At 41.4% G+C, this 21098-nt stretch overlaps 2 protein-coding genes across 8 annotated transcripts in view; one reads left to right on the top strand and one right to left on the bottom strand.

Moving 5' to 3' along the window:
• Positions 1-21098, top strand: part of LOC309361223 (uncharacterized protein) — a gene marked incomplete at its 3' end in the record, with an annotated part of 497879 nt that overhangs the window by 405780 nt on the left and 71001 nt on the right. The gene's annotated exons all lie outside the window — the stretch shown is intronic.
• Positions 1-21098, bottom strand: part of LOC309361133 (zinc finger protein 711-like) — a 72005-nt gene that overhangs the window by 2857 nt on the left and 48050 nt on the right. For 2 of the 7 annotated variants that reach the window (XM_081896082.1, XM_081896087.1), the window contains 5 exons: positions 11689-11847; positions 7584-7730; positions 5342-5479; positions 2822-2869; positions 1790-1933 (listed from right to left, as the gene is read on the bottom strand). In XM_081896082.1, coding sequence (XP_081752208.1) covers positions 1790-1933; positions 2822-2869; positions 5342-5479; positions 7584-7730; positions 11689-11847 — 636 coding nt within the window. The remainder of the gene's footprint in view (positions 1-1789; positions 1934-2821; positions 2870-5341; positions 5480-7583; positions 7731-11688; positions 11848-21098) is intronic. The other 5 variants (XM_081896084.1, XM_081896088.1, XM_081896083.1 and 2 more) reach the window with 4 other exon arrangements.

Raw genomic sequence — 21098 nt, 5'->3', positions numbered from 1 at the left:
ACATAAAATATCATGAAATAAATTGTAACAAGAAAAAGAATAATTCTGACTTCAGTCAAACACAACACAATATCATAAAAAATAGTGAGCAGAGCAATCCAAAAGTGGGAGTGGAGAGAGAACTAAAGGCAGATTAACAACTTTTCCTATGGCCCACCAGGCTCAGGCCAGCAGGGCAAAAAGTGTGGAGGAGGGCAGGGCTGCATTTTGCCTTTTATAAATTTTTCCTTTCCTGTTATCATTTTTTATTTCTTTTTAAAAGTTACCTTCCCATTTACAGTGGGACCTTGGTTGCCGAATGTAATCCGTTCTAGAAGACCATTCGACTTCTGAAACGTTAGACAACCGACGCGCAATAGGAGGTCGGCAAAATCCATTGAAAAAATGGAGATACAAGCCTCGGAAGCCATTTGATTTCCGAGGCACGTTAGAAAACAGAAGCATTCACTTCCAGGTTGTCGGTGTTAAAAAGCCTAAATGTTCAACTTCCAAAGTGTTTGACAACCAAGTTTCCACTGTATTCCAAATGGAGGGAAATAAACAATGCCAGCTACAGGGTTAGCATAGTTTCCCCCCAATTCTGGGGACATGTCAGTGCAGTGGGAGGGGGATGGATTCTATGGATCCAGTTTCAGCACATTATTGGAATGCCTCCTTTTTACTGTCTCCAAAATCTCTACTCTAACACTGCAAATCGTTATGCAGCCTCAAAGAAGAGGCATACAAGGCCAGACCTTCCTCTTACAGTCTTTTCAGTTTAGCAACTTAGCAACTTTCTAGTGTGACAAGTTCAAAACACTTGTCAATGGTATTTTGGCTAACAACTCCTCATCCAATACCAGAAAGCAACTATTATATATGGATTGCTTTGAGAGACAATTTACTATCCCAAGCCAAGTTCCAATGTACCTCAGGGTAGTTCCAAAACAAAAACATATATGGTGTCAGGCTTCCATAAATCAGTTTTTGTTTGAAAAATGGCATGGGACAGTTTTACCTCAACACTTTAGGTTAGCAGGAACAAAAAGCTTCCAAACATGGGATATTTTATTCCCCCTGGTGTTTGGAAACACACATACACGGTATGTGTACTGTACTTATATCAGTTTTCCTGGATAGTTTTTGTTTGAAAACTTTTACTCCAGTATTTCACACTGGCTGGAATAAAAAAGGACCTCTATTGCAAAATTCAGTCATTTTCTTTGGATATTTTTATTCCCCAATACTTTTTTATTTTTGTTTTCAGACAGAAAACTGTAAATGGTAAGTGGCTGAATTATGAGAATATTCTCTACTGCTGTGCAGGTGACAATGCACCACAAGGACTACCTCGTAGTCTTATTTCTATATAAATTCTGCAAACAAAATGAACCTGGGTGGGGATTCTTTTCCTCTTGCTGATTGGTAAAAGATTTCAAATTACAATTTCTGCTAGCTGTTTTATGTGTACAAACCCACAATGCAACACACTAAAGAACAATATCTTATAAATTATCTTTTTGCCATTTCCAACCCATGTCCCTCCTACTATGTTAATGTAACAAGACCTTAGCTACTACATGAATACTACATGAAATTGCAGTATAAATAAGTCAGGAAATACTCTTCTGACAGTGCAGATAATAAAATAAGAGAAAATTGGACAAAATTTTATTGTAGTTTTCTCTTTAAACAAACCACCCTCCTAATGATGTAAGAATGTGGCAATAACTACTCTTTTTTATTCTAATTTAATAATGTTAAATGCTACAGATAAGTAGGTAAATTCTAGCCAAGAAAGTAATTTTACCTGTTTGCCACTGCCTTGCTTCCCCTCTCCTCCTTTTTTTGGCTTTCTGTTTAAGAAGTCTGTTTGTGCTAATGCTATCACAGATTTGCAGGTATTGTGTTGCATTACCATTTTTGCTTTCTAATCTTGCATCCAAGTTGGGTCCTGATATGAAAGACCAGATACGCATCACAATGTTGCAAGTAGCTTCCTTGTAGGAGCTTATTTTGAAAACTGAAGCTGTTTAGCGAAAGAACCAGCCGCTGCAATTGTGTTTGCACTGAGAGTGAGACAATGAGATTCTGCTTCGTAATAAGATGCTAGAAGCACTCGCCGGAAATAGCTACATACATTGTTTAATATAACACATGTTCTATTAGAATTCTATGAAAGCAATTATTTGCTTTTGTTTCTATTCATTTTACATAAGCCATTCTGGAGTCAGCTGAAGAGCAGGGAAAAATATTTTGAGTTAATCAATCAAATAAATAAATAAATAAATGCTGTCAGCTAATATGATTCTCATATATGAGTCTATGTATATTCAGGCTGCAACCATATGCACATTACTTGAAATAACCCCCAATGAACTCAGTGGGACTTATTTTTGAGTAAACACGCTTAAGTAAACATGTCCAAAAGCACTCCTATAATGAAAGATTCACTGGTTCCAGAACTGATAGGGGAGAAAGGAACAAAAATTGTCCCATCAAAGAACCTGATACACAGCTCTCTGCTCCAACTTAGTTTCCCTTCCCAAATTCCTTCCTGCTTCCTTTAGATTCTTGATAGAGACTTTCACCCAAATGAAGCAGAGGTGAAGAGGGTTTATTTTGGTAATGTCACAGCTGCGGTAACAACGGCTGCAGCTATGGACAGCCCTACCCAAATAACTGATTAATATCATACTGTAATGTTGCTTTCTTTTACATTTAATTTATCTGCTATTCTAACATTAATGTGCTGATTCTTATTAAATTGCTGATGGAGCCTAAATGTAGTTAAGAACTGCTTTGCAATACTAGACATATAAGCAAGTCTTCATCTACTCACCTGGTGTTTGACAGTCTTCATACCTCCGGGGAAGTCTTCTATCATCTCCTAGGGGAAAAGGTTAGCCTTTAAATGTTTGTGTGAAACTATTTTTAAAAATAACATTTGCCACATAAGCAGAGGTCACAGCATTAACAGTACTGTCACGCCATTCAGCAACAACAAGCCTCATATGAATGAATGAGATTGGATCTACACTGAGTCTGACCTCTTGTCCATTTATTCCAGTTCTGTTGATGACAGTAGCTTGCCAAGATTTTAGACAATTGTCTTTTTCAGCAGCATCTACCTGAGAACCTTACTAAATGGAAATGTTGTGAATTGAACCAGAGACCTTCTAAAAGCAATGTATATGCTCTACCATTGAGCTATTGCCCATATATATGTGTGTGTGTACACACACACACACACACACACACACACAGATATTATTTGGCCAACCATCTCTCGACCCTGCACTATAACACTTGATCAGGGACAGCCTGCCCAAGAGGCACAGTAAGGCCATCACCTCAAACAGCAGGTTGCAGACAGCTGGGAAGGATGGTAGATCTGGCTTCCAAGGAGTGTGCTGCTCGCCACCTCCTGCACTTGTTGGCCACCTCCACTGAGCACAACATGCTACCCATTCCCACCATCATGCACTGCCTGCCGCTGCCCACCCCTCTCCAGCCTCCTTTTACTCTCAGGCCACCTCCAGCTGGCTCAGACAGTGGCAGCAGCTGCAGATGTGGTGGCAGTGGGGAGCTGTGGCAGCAGAGCATCATTTTAAGTTTTGCCTCAAGTGGCCAAGCATCCTGAGCCAGCCCTGCCTTTATACCAGTGAAAAGGAACAGATAAGGGTATATATGGAAGCAGGAACTAAATGGAATAAGGGAAGTAGAAAGGAAGTTTAAAAATTATGCTGTGTGCTTCTGGTCAGCCACTTATGAGACAGGATGGAAGGCACAGCAGCAGCAACAGCCTATATTGTCTGCTTAAAATGGGAAATACCGACAGTTAAAAGAACAAAAGGGCAAAATACAATAGCTTCTTCTACAATAACCATGGCAACTGTGGTGATGGTATTTGTAGACACCTGCTTTTATACACTGGTCAGATAGCATATGACCTGATCACACTTGCAACAACAACTGAATTTGCCATCTAGCAGCAGAGGTTCTTTTTCAATGAAATATAATTTTTATTTTATTCTGCAGGTTTGTTTCAAATGCTTTTCTAATTTCATCAGGTGAGATCAACTATTTCTGAGGAAAGGAGAATAGGTGGAACAGGAGTTGCCTCAGAGGAGGAGTACTTGGAGTCCAAGTGTAGGTGGGCTGGCAACTTTCTGTAATTATAAACAGAATATACAACTAAGTGCTTGAAAACGCATTTTTTGAGCAAGACTTTGCACTCCCTTAGTAACAGTAAGTATTAAACTACAAAACGTCATTTTGAAGGTATCTCAACCCATATACGAACTGGAAAAGGTGGAAAGCATTCTGGAGCCTTTAAAACATGGGTCGACAAACTAAGGTCCGCGGGCCAGATCAGGCCCAATTGCCTTCTAGATCCAGCCCACGGACGGTCCGGGAATTGCCGAGTGGATTGCCAGTGCGCATGTTCTTTCCCTCTCCATCCCTCTCCCTCTCATGGCAGCGCTTTTATCCTTGAGGACAGAGCAATCTTGTCCCACGCCAGGCGTCATCAATGGCGGGAGTTGGCTCGCCTGCCCACCCGCCTAAACAGGGTGGCGCTGTGAAGGGGGCGTGTGACGCCGGGTGCCAGCTGCTTCTGCGTTTTCCTCCTGCTCCTCCTCCCTCTCCCTCAGTCCACCCTCCCTTTCTTCTCCACGCCCCTTTTCCGCGCCGCTTCCTCGCACACTTTCTTCATCGCTGCCTGCCTCCCTCCTTCATTCCTCCCATGGCGTTCAGACGGGTTGTTGCGGTGGCCGTGGCCGCCGCTTGTGGGTTGGCAGGTGGCTCTGTCTTCTTCTCTGTGGAGCCTCTTGGGAAGCAGCAGCAGCAACAGCAGCAGCAGGTGGTGGGTAAAAGCTTGTGATGCCCCAGTTCCCCTACCTCCATCTGTGGCTCCTCAGCCGGGGCTGCTGCTTTTGTCTTCGCTGGCCAACACAGCCTCCTACCCCGCCACGGTGCCTGGCTGGCTGGAGAAGCCCAACTGCAGCTATTGGGATGACAACTGGGACAGGTAAAGCGAAGCATCTTCAGGCCTCTTTGTGGGCGGGCGAAAATTGTTCTCCCCCCCCCCCCAAAAAAAAAATACAGTCCGGCCCCCCACAAGGTCTGAGGGACAGTGGACCAGCCCCCTGCTGAACAAGTTTGCTGACCCCTGCTTTAAAATGAATTCATACTCTTTGGTACAACATGTCTTATTGCTCTCTTATGTCCACAAAATAGCAAAACATTATTTGGGCAGAAAGAGATTGGTCAATGCAATTAACTCTATGGGAACACTGCAAATTAAGCAAGAGTGGAGAAGAGACTCTCATTAAGATTAAGATATAATCTAGCATCCTACCATAAGCAGCAGCCCACGCAACAGGAACGAAAGTTTTATTCACACAGGAGTCTTCAAGCTGTGCGTCAGAAAGTGATGTTGCTTCTTCTTCACCAACAATAACCTCCATGTAGACTTCATCAGCTATTTCAGCACAACCTATATTCAGTTTTAAAGGGTATGGGAATTAATGACACTATCCATGCAACTTTTCATCTTTGCTCAATCAATCCATATTTGACTCAGTACAGTTATCTACTACCAGAGTACATCAATCTATGTGTGAAAAACCAAAATCTGAATGCCAGATTCATGAAATTGTCTTGAAAGGTTTACCCCCATGACTAAGACTGCAAACCCATGCATATCTACCAGGAAAGAACCCCACTTAACTTGGTTGGGGTTGCTTCTCAACAGAAGCAGCCAGCGGGGAGAGGCGCAGCCACACCTGGCCTCCCATCAGTGGCATCAATGTGCATACCATGAGAAAGCTGCAGTTCGGAGGTTGGTGAGGCAAGGGCTACACCTACTTCTAAATGAAAATGCTTAGAATTGCATTGCAAAGCTATTTATTAGCTGTGACAAGTTTAACATGGTTCCTCAGCACACAAGATTGACCTAAATATGGTCGTCTTTTGAATTTATTCACAACATAATATAGCCGCATCATAGAGTTCTAAGAATGTAACAAGAACACCTATTTCTATAGCATTTGGAGTGATCAAATAACTTTACATACGTAACCAAGTAATCTTTACACCAGCTATGTAATATAATTTTTTCAATTTTGCAGATTGAGGGAATGAGTGGCTTGCCTATGAATACTAACCAACTAAGTCATACTTGGGAGTAGACCTATTAAAATTAATGAACATGAGTAACTTAGAAGCATTGTCTCTGTAGTAAAATTTCAACCAGGAACAAAACATGCATCTGTGCATGGCTTAGACATTAATTTGTTGTTTTTAAAAAGTACAGATTTTTTTAAAAAAGCAAACACTAACAAAAGAGTGGGTTTGGTGATGTTTCTTTATATTATTAAGATGTACAACGGTATAAACAAATTTTGAATACTGAATAAAAATGCAGTGTAATCCTGACCTGTAGTTCTGGCTGGAGGCATTTGGAAGGGGCAGGGGTGCCTCAAAAGCCCCTAAGAGCAGGCCCATGAACTATTCCAGGCTGAAAATAGTGAAATGATTCCTTCATTGGCTTTAATTGGTGTGGGGGGTAATAAAAACCCACAGATCTGCAAGGTTTGTTTCTCAGACAACCTACTCCTTTTCAACTTCCCACCCTGGACAGCATGAAGAGGTAGATTGTCTGCCACTTCACTCTACACCCCACCTTGGATTGCTCTGCCCACTAATAAAACTGTACCACATTGTAGAAAAAATACAAATTTGCAAGTGAGAAATTATTGGCATTTATGTATCACGAGTACAATCCTGTGTGCGTTTACTCTGATGTAAGTCTCACTGTCTTCCATGGGGCTTATTCCTTAAAATAGTGTTTACCTGCTTACCTTGGAGTAAACCCTGTTGAACTCAATGAGACATTGTCTTTTGAGTAGACATGTACAGAATTTCACTGCTAATCTATGAATAAAAAATGTAAAATTAATTAATGAAGGGCTTATGTATATGTGCTCTATGTATAGGATGTCTTATTTTTATGTTACGGTAACGTGTTGACATTAAACCTGACAGTGCTGTAGTTCATAAAATCACTTCAGAACGTCCAAAAGGCATAAATAAATAAGAAAAAGTGAATGTTGACAATCACCTACTTTGATGATCTACATTCATGGGCGTAAGTCTAACAAACGGAGAAATATCTAGTTATTTTCAGACATTCACAAAATGCCTCTGGGATTGTCAGCATCCCCATGTAAATGCCAGCTGCCGTAACATTACTGAAATTCACTTAAACATAAAATAAATAATACACACTGCACAGATATAAGTGTGGTACCAATAGCAGCTAGGCAACTGTCCATCTACATACTGGATCACAAGTCTGTGATGTGGCAATATAGTGCAAACAATAGGACACTCATGACTAGGTTTGCTATGACCTCTCCATATGGGCTTTGCACATAGCTTGAGGAGATTGGATGTGTTAGGATCTCTATCCTCGTTTGAAGTATAAAATGATCAGTTATCAATATATGGATAAAATCAATTTACTTTCATAGTAATTGTAGGGGGAAGAGAAAAATGACAAGATTACTCTCTTAGCAACACAAAAATAAAATTCTTACTAATATCTTCATCCTCCTGAGAGGAATCCTTAACAGCCATATAAAGCATCTTCTCTCGCTGTACTCTGCCAACACCTCCTTGCTCTAGAACTCCAGCTACAGAATGCCCATTATGAAAGTCACTCTCTGTTACAATTTCTGTTCCACCTTGAAGAGAATAATTAATTTTCATTTAATAACATTTTAAAAGAAACAGCAAGATGTTTCATTTCTCTCCTGTGTGCTTGGTGAAATAAGAAGACAACAAAAGTCACTAGGGTTTAGATAGCTTGATGGGACAGCATTATAATTTGTAAGTAGCATGACAAATTGCCATGGCCAGGGCATATGGCAGGCATGAACTAACTTAGAAGAGCCTTTACAAGGGCGTGGGGAGAGAAGTTAGTTCTGAAAGTGGAGTGAGATAACTGAGGAAGAAGCAGGGGTTGACTGAAGCTATCTGGAATCTACGGACACAGCTTTCATAGTATTGTTATGTTATTTAATTGTTTTTGATTGTCTTATGAAAAACAATACAAGAGGTTTAACAGGAGACCATTTCAAGGAAGTATTCATTTTACACAATGTAGACAGCAGCCCTGGTGGGATCCACTTCAGTGGAGGGCAAGGGCCAACCCCTCAGCATTGACTTGGGGGGGAGGCGGCCTTGCCCTAAGTGTTTGTAAGTGTTTTAAAATGTTTTTTTATTTCTATGCTTGACTTTTTTATTTGTTTTGCTTGGCTTTGTTGTTGCTGTTAATGTGTGGGAAGGAGGAAGAGAAATACATGTCTGTGAAGAGGGGACTTGGGGAGAGCAAGGGCCTGCCCCCAATCATAGTAGTTCTGGACAGGGGGAGGTATGGTGTAGGAGGTGGCACAGGCCGAGGAAGGGGCACATGACACAGGCAATTAGTAACTGTGCCATATGCCAACCCCTCCTCCAAACTGGGGAAATTGTGGTTTCCTTATCAGACAGCTCTCAAATCTGCGGCTGCTGCTGTTAAATGCCAGGTTGGCTCTGAATAAGATCTGCCTTATGCATGATCTGATTATGAATGAGCAGGCGAGTCTGGTCTGTATCACTGAGACCTGAGTGGGTGAGCAGGACGGAGTTGGCTGCACCCAGCTGTGCCCACCTGGGTACTCAATGCAGTGTCAGGGCAGACTTGAGGATCAGGAAGTGGGAATTGCTGTGGTCTACAGAAATTCTCTCTCTCTCCTGGCTCTCTGTCCAGTTGCGTGGGGAACAATAGTGGTTGTTCCTGGCTTTGGGTAATCAGGACAGATTAGGGATTCTGCTGGTTTAGCACAACACCTTGCTGCCCAGCAGTTTCCCTGACACAGCTGGTCTCAAAAGCAGTGTTGAGGACCCCCAGATTGCTCGTTTTGGGAGACTTCAACATCCATGCCAAGGCAATGGACTCTGGGGTGGCTCAGGACTTCATGGCTGTCATGATGACCATGGGGCTGTCACAACATGTTATCAGCCCAATGCATGTGGAATGCCACACTCTAGACCTTGTTTCCTCAGAAAACAGTGAGATCTAAGAGTGGGGGATACTGACATCAGTCCCTTGTCATGGTCAGATCACGTCCAGTTGAGATTTAGGCTTTCAGCACCTTTCCCCCCTCTGCAGAGGAAAGGGCCCTATGAGGACAGTCTACCTTTGGAGACTGATGGATCCAATTGACTTCCAGACAGCCTTGGGTTTCCATGCTGATATGACTCCTGTTGAAGCCCTCGCTGACTTGTGGAATATCCAAATGGCTCAGGCTATTGACTTGATCGCCTCTGAGCATGCTCTCCCACTTCATGGACCCCGTTTGGTTCCCCGGTATACTCCAGAGCTCAGAGCAATGAGCCCAAGCTGGGAGATGGCTTAAATACAAGTGGAGGAAAACGCCAAAGAAATGCAATCAAACACTGGGGAGGGCTCATCATCAAGCCTACTTAGTGGTAGTGAAGACAACAAAGAAGGCATACTTTGCTGCCTCCCTTACATCCTCATTGTGCCATCTGGCAGAGCTTTTCCAGGCAGATTTTTGTATTTTTTGTTTATTTTTGTTTTTATATGTGTTGTCCTTTTTTGAAAATGCTAATAAATATTCATTTTTTTAAAAAATAAAGTTGCTTTGATCTGATGGGACTTTGACTCTGCTGTTACAGCAGATGAATCTCAAGGGGTGTCCAGAGCACTGTCTAGTCTTGTTGTGTTGCATGAGTTTCAGTTGTAAGGTTTGAGGACATCGACAGCATGCTTGGATCAGTCAGGGTGATGACTTATGCTCTGGATCCTTGCCTCTCTTGGCTGATAGAAACTAGCAGAGAAGGGACATTTGGCTGTGCCAGGAAGGTGACTAATGCCTCCTTGTGAGAGTGGATGGTCCCTGCCTGCTTCAACCACTCCTCAAGAAACCCGCTCTGGATTCGCAAAATCTAAGTAATTACCAGCCAGTTGCCAACATCCCCTTCTTTGAGTGGGTGTTTGCAGAGCAGATCCAGGTACTCTTGGAGGAAACTGATTTTCTAGATCCATTTCAATTGGGGCTTAGGCCCAGTTTTGCCACAGAAACAGCTTTGGTCACCCTGTATGATGACCTCTGTCAGGAGAGAGACGGAAGAAATGTGTCACTGTTCATTCTCCTTGACCTTTTTCAATACCATCAACCATGGTATCCTTCTGGAGCAGCTATCTTGAGTTGGTGTCATGGACAGGCAGGAGCATGAGAGTTGGGGGAATGTGTGGGCAGAGGAGTCAGGTGAGGTTGAAAATCCAGGTGAAGAGGCCAGTGATTTGTGGGGGTTCTGTGCCACCCATGGGGCAGCTGCCGGAGTGGAGCTAGAGGTGGCCAGAGACCAAGTGAAAGGAGGTGGGGAAAGAGCTGGAGGAAGTATCAGAAGCTGAAGAGCCTGTGACGGGTCCAGAGACAGTTGTGCCTTTGGAATCCCCTCTGTCCCCCAATCTACTGTCTCCACACTTATGGAGAGACTTAAAGCAATGGGAGCAGCTGGAGTTGCCAGTCAGGAGAAGCCATTGGGTACTTGCAGGCACAGCATTAACTAGTAAGTTTAAGAAAGCAGGAAGGGGAGTGGCTATACTGTTGCTCAAATTGTCCAAGACAGAGAACTGGCTGGAGAGGTAGATTGCCTAGCCAGCTAGTTAGTGTGGAATAGTGTGCATATCCTTGCACCTTAGGAGCTGATGTAACTGAGTGCTTTGCTAATAAAGAAATAAAATTCCAGTCACTTGTCCTCATTGGTCTGGGTGTGTGCAGGACAGATGGGCGGCCCTGCTTTGTGGTGGTCCCAGGCCTACTTGGATGGTCATTTCCAGAGGGTGATGCTTGGGGAGAGCTGTGAAGCCTTCAATGTGGGGTTCCTCAGGATTCAATGTTATCCCTCATGCTGTTTAACATCTACATGAAACTGCTGAGTGGGGTCATCCAGTTTTGGAATACGTTGTCAGCAATATGCTGAAGGCACACGGCTCTACTTCTTTACACCTTCAGGTATGGAAACGGATGTGCTGGAATGTTGTCTTGCCTCAGGAATGAACTGGATGAGAGCCAACAAACTGAAGCTCCATCCAGGTAAGACTGAGGCACTGTTTGTTGGCGGTGCCCTAGTCCACATGGATGGGAGGTGGCCTGCTCTTGATAGGGTTTAGATCAAGCATAGGCAAACTCGGCCCTCCAGATTTTTTTGGGACTACAATTCCCATCATCCCTGAACACTGGTCCTGTTAGCTAGGAATGATGGGAATTGTAGTCCCAAAACATCTGGAGGGCCGAGTTTGCCTATGCCTGGTCTAGATTACTGCTCTTCCCAGAGAGGCTTGCCTGGTTACTTCACTACATATTTTTAGGCACCAGGCAAATACATTCTTCTATAATCAGGCCTTTGGTTGATTAAACAATCTATGGCCCTTTACATGTGCTTGTACACAGGAGTTACTGATTTTTGTTGTTCTTATTATGATGATGATAGGTATTTTGTGTTTTCATTTTGGACGGTTATTTTGTAAACCTCCTTGTGATCTTTGGATGAAGAGTGGTATATAAAATTAATAAATAATAATTTTTGCAAACACTAGAAACTAGCAATAACAGAAGCTGGGATACATACCTATTTCCACATCATCCTCAGCTTCAGCTTTAAATATGTAAACTTTAATAACTTCAGAACCAAAACCATCATCTTTAGATACGTTTTCATGTGAAACCTCACTGTTGATTTTTAATTGTGTGTTTCCAATATGGTCGAGCTTTTCCCCAACATCATCCACTATAAAAACAAAACAAAACCAGTTAGAAGGAAGCAAGAAGTGTTAGCAATGTTGGTCCATTGTTCTTAGCTCATTTGTGCAAAACCTAATATGACTGGTAATATAAAGCTGGTGCACAGACCAATCACCTTATTCTTGTTTATTTTGTGAAGATTACACATAATATGAAGAGATTTGTTTTAATTTTTTGTTTTACTGTTTTAATAAGTCAATGTAGTTAATTTCAGCATAAAAACGATGAAGTGCAGTGTAGAAACATTTCTGTTACATTATAATGTCTGATTAAACAACTAAATAAGTCAAGATACTTTGTTTTTGTATTGATACTCTTCCCTCCCCCTTTAGTTATATAGTATTAAATGGTAGGTTTGTTCATGTTACCAATTTTTAAAAAAAGAAATTATCATTGTATGTATTTTATCTTTGCAAGATCTTCAAAATACCAAACACTGCTAAGATGAGAATCTCTTTGAAGGGTACAGGAGAATCGCCACTTATGTGGGGGTTCTGGTTTGGGCCGCTGCACGTCACCAGGATGTGCATGAGTGGGGATTCCCCTGTTCCACTCCTGCCTCACCCCCTTTTGGTATGTGTGTCAGCGGGAGAACACATGCTCTTCACACGCAAGTAGGGAAATGCCTCTATAGCATTCCAAAAGATGAAAGGTTAACAGAACAACAGTGTAAAATGTTAGTGAGTCACCATGTAAGGACCAGGAGAGATGTAACACTTAGAATTTCATAGATAAGAGCCGGATGGTACATTCAATCCCTGCATCTTACCCTTCCTCATAGTTAAGTTTATGTCAAACTAGATTTAACCATGGATAGGACTGAGGGCATTTTCTTAACTAGAGAATTGATCAGTATGAGTTGTACAGGTGAAACTCAAAAAATTAGAAGTGCCACAGGCTGATAGCATCCATGCCACACTGCATTGAGGCAGTAATTGATGCAAAAGGGGCCCAACCAAGTACTGAGTACATATGCATGCTTCTACTTCTCAGAGGTCCAATATTGCTCTATTTGCAATCCTTGTTTTGTTGATTTCATTTAATATTCTAATTTTCTGAGATTGTTAATTTGGGGTTTTCATCAGCTGTACGCCATGATCATCACAATTATAACAAATAAAGGCTTGACATATCTCGCTTTGCATGTCATGAGTCTATCTCATATATTAGTTTCACCTTTTCAGTTGAATTATTGAAATAAATGAACTTTTCCACGATATTCTAATTTTTCGAGTTTCACCTGTATTCAACTAAGTCCTAATCAAAAGCTAGTTATGTCAATTCACTTCAATGGGTCTACTATGAGTAGGACTAGCACTGAGTATCACCCTATATCTTGTTTAAATGTAAACTATGCTTAAGGTTGGTGCCAATACAAGTCCTAACCTTAGTCAGCCTTACAGTGGAGGAGCAGGAGAAGGGAGGGAAGTGTGTGTCATATGAGCCCACTCCTGATCTCTTAACCATGATTTAAGAGATTCAGAACATTACATCTATAATGGGCTTAATTCTGAACTCACAAGCAACCCTTTCACAAAATCAGCAATATCATCTAGTCCAAGTGCTTTAACAAAATTTAGCATAATTTACTTTGTTGGAACTTGGAATTAAATGCCCAAGATGATACCGCTCTGCAACTGGTCAGCAAGAGGTCAAACTCCTTTGTAGCAATTAATTCTTCCAGGAAATTTTCACATATAATTTCCCAAGTTAAAGAAAACTACATTCAACATGTACTAATAATATATAATGCTAATAATATATAATACTTAAACATAATAATGCATATTTGTTTTATGTGTGCGCATATTGCCTGTGCTGGATGTGTGCTCATTTTGCCTGTGCTGGATGTTATTTAACAATACCTGCTAAAACTGTAGCAGTATTTGGTGTCACTGATGAAACTTGTATTTCAGAAGTTTGTGAATGAGTCAGAACACTGCTGGAGCTATTGAAAACAGAACTAAACAGAACTATATAGAATTAAAAATGCGAAGCACATTAAAAATATTTATATATCAGTACTGCTACTGTTAAGCATTGCAAAATTAAGCTTCTGTGACTGACTGGAAGGTGTTTCTTTAAAAATCCATCCCTCCTGCTTATGCAACCTGCATGTGTGCGAGAGCAACCCCATGGCATACAGTAGCCTTCCCCAACTGTTGGTCCCCAGAAGTTGTTTGCCTACAACATCCATCATCCCCAGCCACCATAACCAATGGTCAGGGACAGAATCATAAAACTGTAGAGTCAGAAGGGACCATGAGGGCCATCTAGTCCAACCCCCTGCAATGCAGGAATGTTTTGCCCAACCTGGGACATGAACCCATCCATGACCATGAGATTAAGAGCCTCATGCTCTACTGAGCATCTAACATCTGGGCCCAAGGTTGAGGGAAGTTGGCATAAAGCATAATGAGAGCCCTTTTCTTCTGCTAGGTCACAGAAGGTTACAATACTGATCAGAATACAAATAGCCTGAATGCTGAGAACCTGGAGAAAACCAAATCAACTGGATTAACATTTAGAGAAAAGGCTACATCAGTGTTTCTCAACTGGGGGCCAAATGGCCTCCTGAGGACCGGACCCCCAGAATATTCCAAGGTGAAAATCACATAAATGGGGGGGGGGCACAGCATGAGACTAGGGGGCCACATAGAGAAGTGAGAAGTGAAGAAAACAGAGAAGGGGGCCGATAAAAGAAAACATAAAACATAGAAGTGACCAACAAAAGAAAACAGAGAAGTAGAGTGAACAGAGAAGTGACCATGCTTCCCAGTGGATGGATCGCCATGCAGAATCTGCGGCAATGTCCCTTCAGCTTCCTTCTCCCTCCCACTTCCACCACTGCAAGCACCAAGATGCCCGCATCTCATTTGTCATGGGCAAGGTGTGTGGCTGCAACAGTGTTAGTGTGTGGGGTGCTGTTTCTTCGTGTAAGTATTGCTGCGAAAGGAGGTACTGCATGTTGATGTATGCAAGAGTACTGCATGTAATCTTCAGGTATTTTTAAGCTGCTGTGTTTACCATTTCTTTCGCAGTTGCTGTGTTCAGTTGCTTCTCATTGTAAAGATCTATTGGTACCAGACATAATTTTTCATTTGTCTTTGTTCAGATGTTCTAACGCTGTTTTATTTCTGAGAAGTGATCTCAATTTTGTAGTTGCAAACATATGTAAAATTAGTCTTCATCTGTATCAGTCAAGTATCTTGGCTACGGATTTATTCTGTCACCACAAGACCACACAATAGCTATGCATTTGATATGTATGATGACACTTTCCAATGAGAATATGTGTCCATGTAAGTTGCAGAAACATTTTTAAACTTCTCATAAAGACAAGTAGGATAAGCCACTGGAATATTTTTGAGTGTCGCAACCCAAACACGCTCAACCTGATTGAACCCGAGGTATGACTGTAGTCTCGTAGTTAAAAGTTCAGAAGTTTGCTTTGCAAATTGATGAATTGTGTTTACCAGATAACACAGCAATGCTTATGTTAGATATTTGCAAGACAGAGTGTCTGTTTTGACAGCTTTGTGAGGACAATGACAAAGACTTCACATGCTTATTATTGCATACAGAAGTCTGTTGGCTGTCGTTTTGTTGCTTTGTGGGACTCAGTTGTGAAATTTTTCAGAGGCAAGAAAATATGACCTCTGTTAAATGTGATATATTTTACCTGTTTGATGTCTCTGAAAAGCTCAGTTTGTTGAACATGCTTATTATTCACATGCTTATTATTGCATACAGAAGCCTGTTGGCTGTCGTTTTGTTGCTTTGTGGGACTCAGTTGTGAAATTTTTCAGAGGCAAGAAAATATGACTTTATAATGATAAGGAAGTTTGTTTGCATGATCTGCTGGACATGGATATTCCGGCATGGGTAGTTGATCCATTTGCTGTGAATGCTGCTGTCATAGAGCTACAGAGTGTCATAGCAGCCAAAGTAAATTTCAGTCAAGAAAAACACCATTTTGGGATAAAGGATACAATATCTAAAAAGTTTACACAGCTTTGAGATAAAGCAAAATTGTTTTTTATGTCATTTCCTACTCTGTATTTGGCAGAATGAGGTTTTAGTCGTGTGAATTATTTACTCAGCCTAACATGGAATCGCCTTAACGTAACGGACAGAGGTGATCTTCAGTTATCCCTCACAACAATAGAACCAGGTGTGAAAAGGCTTGTTTCTGGTCATCAAGCACAAGGGTCACATTGATCAAGAAATACATTTTTATGTAATTGTATTTTGTATAAATTATAAAACGTTCTATTTACAAAAAAAAAAAAAAGACATTTAAATAGCTACCTTTCGAGCAGTAGGACAGGGGGGCCACAGGAAGGAAACAAAGTCGGAAGGGGACCATGGTCAGGAAAAGGATGAGAAACACTGGGCTACATATGCCTTTTAGAGATCCCCTCCAATATATGCAGGTAGAAAGGATAGTGCCACCACTGCAGAAAAGGTTATTTTTTCAAACATATAGTGAATAACTCCTTAATTAGGGTTGCCATATTTTGAAGAGCAAAAAAGGGGACACATGCAAGAGAATAAAAAAAAACCCATAGAATAGACCCACGATTTCAAACAAAGAGAAAAAGACACCACAAAAATCAGGAGAGGTGTATTATCGCCATGCTATCATGCAGAACAAAGGCAGGGAATAATGTAGGGGTTCTGGATCATGTAAACTGGATGATGTGGTGGAAAGGGGAGGGGAGGAAAAGAAGGAAGGAGGGGGGAAATCGGGAGTCCAATCCGGAGGGAACTACTGCCTCAGCCTTGCTCCTCTCCCCTTCCTTCCACTGGATCTTCACTGCAGCCACCACCAGCCTCTCACTGTCCTGCTCAACCCCTTCTCCAGGACCTCATGTGACCTGCCACAATTTGATACATTAAACACAGTGTGTCTGGTTTCCTGGAGGGGCCCTGAAGCAGACTGCTTGCTTGGGGCCCACGGCCGTACTTAGGAGCTGATTTGCTAGGAGTACCTGCACCCTGCCAGAGGTGAGCCAGCCATTGCCAAGCTTCCCAAAAGAGGGAACCAGAGTTTTCTCTTGTAGGGGCAACTTCATGGTTACCATATTTGATTTGGGCGCTGCCTTTCTCCTCTCCTTTTGTTTTTTAAAAAAACCCCAGACATTTTTGCAAATGAAATTTTACCCCTGAAAAAGCAGTGGTGTCTGGGAAAATCTGGACATATGAAAACCCTACCTGAACTACTCACTTAGCAGAGAGCCTGAACCTGTATTAGAACAATAATGTTTTCTTCTTCTGTAATAGCCATTTGTCTTTGAAATGTAAAGCATTTATTTTTATTTTAAAATTTAATTACACAGATCTGCATAATGATCTGCTATATAAAGAGCTTGCAGGGCAGCGGCTGAAGAAAAAGGGTTTTCTTGTGTGTGTTTCTTGTGGCTGATTAGCTGCTCTCCCTGTGCAAAGGGTTTCTGTTGAGGCAGGTGATTAGCTGTGGGAGGAGCAGGAAGAATGGTTTACCAAGGTTGTCTCTGCGAAATAGAACAATCCTGAACCATAAAATAACACAACAAGAGATTGAAGAAGTCATTCAGAACATGCAACTGGGCAAATCTCCAGGGCCAGATGGGCTCACCTCCAAATATTACAAGACATTGAAAGACTATTTGATACATCCATTAATGGAGGTTTGCAATGAAATTATGGAGGGGAAGAAGGCACCGGAGTCGTGGAAAGAAGCTTTCATCACATTAATACCCAAACTAGAAACTGAAAAGACACAACTTAAGAACTACCGCCCCATCTCCCTCCTAAATGTGGATTACAAAATATTTGCAGACATTTTAGCAAGTAGATTCAAAAAAGTGTTAAATGAAGTAATTCACAAGGACCAAGCAGGCTTTCTCCCAGGTAGACATTTGTTTGCTAATACAAGGAATATTATTGACATTTTGGAACTTTTGCAAACAAATATCAATACAAAAGCAGTGTTGATATTCATAGATGCAGAGAAGGCCTTTGATAATATCTCATGGAAGTTTATGAAGAAAAACTTGGAAGGGATGGGAGTGGGGCGGGGGTTTGAGAATGGGATAGAGGCAATCTATTCGGAGCAAAAGGCTAAATTAATAGTGAACAATGTGGTGACGGAAGAGTTCAAAATTGAAAAAGGAACACGACAAGGTTGCCCTATTTCCCCTTTGCTATTTATTTCGGTCCTGGAAGTGCTCTTGAATATGATTAGAGGAGACCGGTTGGTGGAAGGAATTCAGGTCGGAGCGAAACAGTATAAACTTAAAGCATTTGCAGATGACCTAGTATTGACCCTACAGGAGCCAGAGTAAAGTACCAAAAGGGTATTGCAACTGATTTATGAGTTTGGTCAGGTGGCGGGATTTAAACTTAATAAGCAGAAAACCAAGGTTTTGGGGGGAAAAATGACTTCTTTAGAATCAGAAAGGTTTCAGAAAGAGACAGAGTTAAACGTGGTTAAAAAAGTAAAATACCTAGGGGTAAACATAACAGCGAAGAACATGAGTTTATTTAAGGATAATTATGAAAAATGCTGGTCTGAAATTAAAAGGGATCTAGAAGTTTGGTCAAGATTGAAACTTTCCTTGTCAGGACGTATTGCTGCTATAAAGATGAATGTATTGCCAAAAATGCTGTTTTTGTTTCAAACTTTACAGATTGTGGATAAAATGGAGTGTTTTGGGAGGTGGCAGAGAGATATCTCTAAATTTGTCTGGCAGGGCAAAAAGCCCAGAATTAAGTTCAAGATATTAACTGATGCTAAAGAGGGGGCTTTGCCCTGCCAGACTTAAAAGTTGTACTATGAATCAGCAGCTTTCTGCTGGTTGAAGGACTGGCTGCTTCTTGAAAACACTGATGTTTTATATTTGGAAGGATTTAACAATGCTTTTGGATGGCATGCATATTTGTGGTATGACAAGGTTAAAATCCATAAGGCTTTCAAGAACCATATTGTCAGAAAAGCAGTGTTCAATGTCTGGACAAAATATAAAGACTTATTGGAAAATAAGACCCCAAGGTGGTTATCACCAATGGAAGCTAAGGCCCCGAAAAGACTCAATATGGAGGCCAAATGGCCGAAATATTGGGAAATAATAGAAAAAGATGGAGATAACTGGAGGTTGCAGAGTTTGGAGAAACTAAAGGATAAAGTGCGAGATTGGTTACATTATGCTCAGATTAAAGAAGTTTTTAAGTTGGACAAAAAGATAGGATTCCAGGTGGAAAAATCAAAGTTAGAAACAGAACTGTTAGAACCCAGTTCTAAGATACTTTCAAGAATGTATAACTTGCTGCTAAAATGGAACACACAAGATGAAACGGTCAAATCAGCTATGATAAAATGGGCACAGGACATAGGGTATACTATTATGTTTGCTGACTGGGAAAGGTTATGGACCACCGGCCTGAGATTCACGGCATGTAATGCCTTGAAAGAAAATATTATGAAAATGATATACAGGTGGTACATGACCCCAGTCAAGCTTGCAAAGATATACCATTTGTCAGATAATAAATGTTGGAAATGTAAAGAAACTGAAGGAACGTTCTTTCACCTCTGGTGGACCTGCCCTAGAGTTAAGGCTTTCTGGGAAATGATATATAATGAGCTGAAAAAGGTATTTAAGTATACCTTCCCTAAGAAACCAGAGGCCTTTCTTTTAGGCATTGTCGGCCAGAGGATGTTAAAGAAAGACCGAACTTTTTTTATGTATGCTACAACAGCAGCAAGGATACTCATCGCTAAATACTGGAAAACCCAAGATTTGCCCACACTGGAAGAATGGCAGATGCAACTGATGGACTATATGGAACTGGCGGAAATGACTGGCAGAATCCGAGACCTGGGAGAAGAAGTTGTGGAGGAGGACTGGAAGAAATTTAAGGATTATTTACAAAAACATTGCAAATTGTATGAATGTTAAGAAAGATGTAAGATTAGCAACAATACGGTACCAATAAATTAGTTAAAAGGAATATGAAGATAAATGTAATTAAAAGAAAAGATAAATTTTGGATAAATACTATGTTAAAATTAAGTTTTTAAAACCGGGATTTAAATTATCTAAAATTAGGGATATAATATTGGAAAATTATATTATAAGAATTGAAACAAGTTAATAAATTGCTGGTAAAGTTTAAGATTTTGGAACGCAGGAACAAGAGTTGTGAGGAAGTCCAATGAGGTGAATGAAATGTGGATATTGGAAAATTATATGTTATTCTGTATGTTTTCTTACTGTTTAAACAAAATTTTAATAAATATTATTATAAAAAAAAAAAGATTAGCTGTGGGAGGAGCTTATCAGAGCTTGCAGGGCAGCAGCTGAAGAAAAAGGGTTTTCTTGTGTGTTTCTTGTGGCTGATTAGCTGCTCTCCCTGTGCAAAGGTCAGAGGGGGCAGGGTTTCTGTTGAGGCAGGTGATTAGCTGTGGGAGGAGCTTATCAGAGCTTGCAGGGCAATTTGATCCACCTTTTAGATTTAGGGGAGCTAGTCTCAAACGTTTGTTGGGGAAGACCTAGGGTTTTTTTGGGGGGGGGGGATTTATTTGTCCTGTCTTCACGCTTTTTATGATGGAGGACCGCTGTAGTCACCCCCAACGACATGTTCTCAAGATGGAGGGTGCGGGAACAGCTGCAGTCGCCTGCGGTTCCTGCGCAATGTTTGCCATCTTGCCAAAAGTTGCAGGCAGCTTTACCTGCAGCAACTGCATGATGATTGCCCTCTTAAAAGACAAAGTCCAGCAACTAGAGGAATGTGTAGCTACGCTCCAAAGAATTAGAGAGCTGGAGCTCTTCTTGGAAGCAACAGAGCACACCATTTCCACCAAGGAGGAGACAGGGGACTCCCCTGAGGAGGCTAGTTCACCAACACAGGAGCCAGATATATGGAGAAACGTGACTCAAAGAAGTAGGAGGCCCAGGGTTCGCTCTGATTGTTTAGAAATACACAATCGCTTTGAGGTCCTCTCCCCTAGCATGGAAGACGAAGAGCAGACTCCATTTGAGGATCTCTCCCTCATTACAGTCGATCAGGTATATGAAGACGAGCAGCAAAGTCAGTCCTCAGGGAATGTGCAGGCGACCTTGGAACGGACAGCTCACGGAAGAACCCCGACCAAACCTAAGAGGAGGCGTGTAGTGGTGATAGGGGATTCCCTACTGAGGGGAACAGAAGCAGTGATCTGTGGGCCTGACAAGATGTCTCGGGAAGTGTGCT

This window comes from Podarcis melisellensis, assembly GCF_964234715.1.
Source record: "Podarcis melisellensis genome assembly, chromosome: W".
Taxonomy (NCBI): domain Eukaryota; kingdom Metazoa; phylum Chordata; class Lepidosauria; order Squamata; family Lacertidae; genus Podarcis; species Podarcis melisellensis.
Note: the sequence above shows the minus strand (reverse complement) of the source record. Positions and strands in the feature narration are given on the sequence as shown.